This window comes from Nannospalax galili, unplaced genomic scaffold (genome assembly GCF_000622305.1).
Source record: "Nannospalax galili isolate Female #2095 unplaced genomic scaffold, S.galili_v1.0 scaffold95, whole genome shotgun sequence".
NCBI classification, from domain to species: Eukaryota; Metazoa; Chordata; class Mammalia; order Rodentia; family Spalacidae; genus Nannospalax; species Nannospalax galili.
Genome location: NW_008342393.1, coordinates 3,120,765 through 3,124,973, shown reverse-complemented (window position 1 = coordinate 3,124,973; position 4,209 = coordinate 3,120,765). Strand labels below are relative to the sequence as shown.

At 48.8% G+C, this 4,209-nt stretch overlaps 1 protein-coding gene and 1 long non-coding RNA gene across 3 annotated transcripts in view; one reads left to right on the top strand and one right to left on the bottom strand.

Moving 5' to 3' along the window:
• The window catches only part of Hoxb3 (homeobox B3), a 7,187-nt gene extending 4,907 nt beyond the window's left edge, over positions 1–2,280 (top strand). Inside the window, exon 5 of the mRNA XM_029566064.1 lies at positions 1–2,280. This exon is cut by the window's left edge and continues 28 nt beyond it. Within this exon, the coding sequence (XP_029421924.1) occupies positions 1–807 (807 nt within the window). The 3' untranslated portion in view covers positions 808–2,280.
• LOC115071290 overlaps positions 1–4,209 on the bottom strand; it is a 5,654-nt gene continuing 1,445 nt past the window's right edge. The window contains exons 1-3 of one of the 2 annotated variants that reach the window (XR_003850388.1): positions 3,009–3,595; positions 802–1,247; positions 1–120 (exon numbers count right to left, since the gene is read on the bottom strand). This is a non-coding gene — a long non-coding RNA (uncharacterized LOC115071290). Of the gene's footprint in view, positions 121–801; positions 1,248–3,008; positions 3,596–4,209 lie in introns of those variants that run through there. The other variant, XR_003850387.1, reaches the window with a different exon arrangement.

The window sequence follows — 4,209 nt, the reverse complement described above, 5'->3', positions numbered from 1 at the left end:
GGGGGCGGAGGCAGCGGCGGCGGGGGCGGCGGCGGCGGCGGGGGAGGGGACAAGAGCCCCCCGGGGTCGGCGGCGTCCAAGCGCGCGAGGACAGCGTATACCAGCGCGCAGCTGGTGGAGCTGGAAAAGGAATTCCACTTCAATCGCTACCTGTGCAGGCCGCGCCGCGTGGAGATGGCCAACCTGCTGAACCTCAGCGAGAGGCAGATCAAGATCTGGTTCCAGAACCGGCGCATGAAGTACAAGAAGGACCAGAAGGCCAAGGGGCTGGCCTCGTCTTCTGGGGGCCCCTCTCCAGCCGGCAGCCCCCCGCAGCCAATGCAGTCGACGGCCGGCTTCATGAACGCCTTACACTCCATGACCCCCAGCTACGAGAGTCCGTCCCCGCCCGCCTTCGGCAAAGCCCACCAGAATGCCTATGCGCTGCCCTCAAACTACCAGCCCCCTCTCAAAGGCTGCGGCGCCCCGCAGAAGTACCCCCCTACCCCGGCACCCGATTACGAGCCCCACGTCCTGCAAGCCAACGGGGGCGCTTACGGGACGCCCACCATGCAGGGCAGCCCGGTGTACGTGGGCGGGGGCGGCTACGCGGATCCGCTGCCGCCCCCTGCCGGCCCCTCCCTCTACGGCCTCAATCACCTTTCCCACCACCCCTCGGGGAACCTGGACTACAACGGGGCGCCCCCTATGGCCCCCAGCCAGCATCACGGACCCTGCGACCCCCACCCCACCTACACAGACCTCTCCTCCCACCACGCGCCGCCTCAGGGTAGAATCCAAGAAGCGCCCAAACTGACACACCTGTGATGGGAGGGGCGTGGGGGGGCGATGAGGTCAAGGACCAGGGAGGCTGTGATGCTTTGTGGGTCCGTTGGGGTGCAGCAGCTTGGAGGCCTGAAAGGCGAGGTTTCCAGCGCAGAACAGGCCTGGGGTTCCTCTCTCCTCCCTGGCCAGAGGGATTGTCTTTAAGTCCTTCACCCCTGGTTCCATGTGCTTGCCAACCCCTTGGAAAGGCATCCACAGCTGGTTAGAGAGGACCCTATCAATCCCAGGGCTCCAGCACTACCAAGTTGGAATTCCAGGTTGGAGAGAGAGTGGAGTAGAGGGAGCTGAGGTTGGTAAACAAGGCAGAGAAGCACATTCAAAACAAAACAAGACATGGCTTGGCTATCACCAACCAACCAACTTACCTTCCATCTCTGTGGGTAATTCCCCCAATCTTGATTTTTTTCCCCCCTCTCACTCTCCTTAAGAAAATAAGAAAACACATTTAAGCCCATGGGCACAAAATATTATTCCCATCCCACTTCCCTGAAGCCTCAATTTTCTCCTTTCTGTTTGAGGTTTCTTCTTATGCCCACCATTTCTAGCCTCATGGTTTTCTGCTCTAGGATATTCATATCTATACCCCACCACCATTGATTACAATTTCCAGAGGGCTCAGGGATGGTGAGAGATCCTGAAAGTTAGAGCTGCCTATAGTATAAATATATATATTTTTTTCTTTTAAGGAAAGGTTAAGAGGCTAAGCCAGGCAAGTTGTCAGGACTGAAGGCTTGCCTGTCCTGCAGCCTCTTGTCCCAGCTCCATCCCACTCTCTCCACAGAAAGCAATCCATATGAAATTCTCTGATTTTCTTTTCTTTTGTTGCTCTCTTGACTTAACGTGAAAACAGGGTATATTTGAACAAACTGTCTGTCCCAGGCGGGGGTTGCAGCTGGGCCTGTGTGCCTTGCTCAAGCACCTGACAGGACACTTTTGTTGCACTTAGAGTTTACATTTTAATGGATATAAAAACAACTGTGAGAGGTGCCTGGGCCTGCAGAAGTCCAGCATCGCTCAAAAAGCGTGTGTTCTAGTGAACATTTTCATATATATTTATTGGTTATAGCCTGTTGAAATATTTTCTTTTTTGTATTATTTATCCCCCTACATTATGTATTTATATGAGGGACACAAAAAGGAAAAAAATTGTACTTTTTTAGTATTTACTTGTTATAAAGGATGTTGTGTTTGTCATGTAAAACCAGCTATTTTAGTTTTTATTGTATTCTAGAAAAGAGCTGTAGATTTATGTTAAACTCGTACTTATGAGCAATTGTAATTAGTTCTAAAAGGCATGAATTCAGCTCCTACTGGTCGCTGTATAGTCCTGAATTTGTAGATTTAGAGTTAATTCCCTTTTGGAACTTTCTTTGTTCTTCTGTAGTTACTTTTTTCCCTTACTAAAAAGAGTGTCTGTCAAACAATTCTTGAATAAACTTTCTGTTATCAATTTTATCTTGTCCTGGTGGTCCAATTTAGATAGCAAGGCTGGTGACTGCCAAATCTCTCCACAGGGGAGAAGGGCATTTGAAGACACTTTCCTGGCCTTTTTGTCCCAGGCTCAGGCCTCTGTCTCCCTTCCCCCCACTTTCTCTTCAGGTTTAAATTTAGTTTTTCACATTCATACCAGTCTGGACCAGTCTGGACCATTCTACAATAAGGTTCAAGTAACAAGTTGGGGGAGGGAAGGGAATTCTTGGGCGCTGTCTATTTAGCCTCTCTGCCCCTCGATTTTTCTCAGTCATTGACCTTTTTTTCTGCTCCCTTCTTTGACCACGACTTCTGTGTACCCCTCAGCCCAAACCAAACCCAAATCTGACTGATTATTACTTCTTTCGGGCAACCTAAACTTTACAGTTCTCTTCTGGAGCTACAAAGAGGTTGTCACGTGACCTGAAGCCCAACCCTCATTGGGTCTAAAATGAAAACAAAGGAAAATGATTAATCTGGAAAAAAAAAAAACCCACAACAAAATACCAGGCTTACGTAGACCTCTCAGATCAAGCCTTAAAACTACAGTGAAATTAAATCACTAAATGAAACCTAGGGCAGAGGAGAGGAGTTTAGTTTGCGTTCTGCCTGGGACGGGGAGAAGAGGTTAAGGAAAGCTGTTGGAGCCAAGCATAAATAATGTACCCCCCCCCGCCGGTTTCCACGCTCCTTGGGAAAACTTCATTTCTTACTGTGTTTCCATAAAAGTTTTATCACATTGGAGCGAGGATAGAGAGGGTCTGTCAAAGATGAAATGTCACCGCCGCGTCGCTAGAGCCGATAAGAGCGAGGAGACAGCGAGGCTGAAATATGGAGCTAATTCGTTGAAAGAAAAGCGATGGCTGCTTGCTGAAGAGTTGCATAATTCTAATTGTAAGCGATGCGCCCGCATGGCTTAATTAGGAGTATATATTTGGTGGTATTGGGGAGGGGGTGAAAACCCTTCCGGGCCCTCAGTCTTAAAGTGAGGGTTGATTTTCATTTTTATGTTGCATCCTGGCAGTCCAAGGTTAGTAATTGCAGTCTTTATGCAACAATAAATAACAATAAAAAAGCAACCTGAATAATACGCCCCCTCCTCACCAAGTAGGATTTTTAACTGGACTCTGCTCATCCAGGCAGCAAGCAATTTAGCATTGGGTCAGGCTATAATTTAAAGGCAGAAGAGCGTGCAAAGTTTGATTGGGATCAAATAACGCTCAAGGGTCTTTCTTTTTCTCTTCCTCTTCCCTGAGTAACATTTTCTGAATGATATAACTAGACGAAGGGTCATATTTGGCTGTGGGGGGTGGACTGCGGAAAGAGGACAAGAGAGAGCATTAGCTAGATATATGAAAAGCACAGCTTTGGCTTAAAGCTGGGGATGTAAACAAAATATAAGACCCACTTGGCTTGGTCTTGCCTACTCTTCTGACTGCAGGAGTCCAACTACTCAGCTAAAGCAGGTAAAGTCATGGATAAAATCTATGCTGTAAGATTCCTAGGAGACGGGCAGGGAGGAAGGAGGGCTCTCTTGGCCCCTTTTAACACCCAAGTTTTCTGCTGTTCACTAATCTGGCCATAAAATCTGTCATCAAGGGTTAGAGAGCTGTATTTCCTACAGGGACAGTCTTGGCCCTGGTTGCCAGAGGAACCTTAGGATCCTGCAGCCAGCTGGAGTGCCTGTTAGAAAACTTGCAGGGTTGCCCAAGGGTGCTGCCAGGAAGAACGCGCCCTCCCAGGCCTCCTTGAACAACTTCCAGACAGCTACTATTTGGATTCTCCCCTGCTCACCTCCATTTAAACCTCTAAATGGAAAAAAGATTTTTTTTTAGTTCAGCTGCACATCCCTCTTTCTGGCCAGCTGGCCTAGTTCAGAGCAGTTCTGTGCTCTGAGTTCCCCCAGAGCCTGCC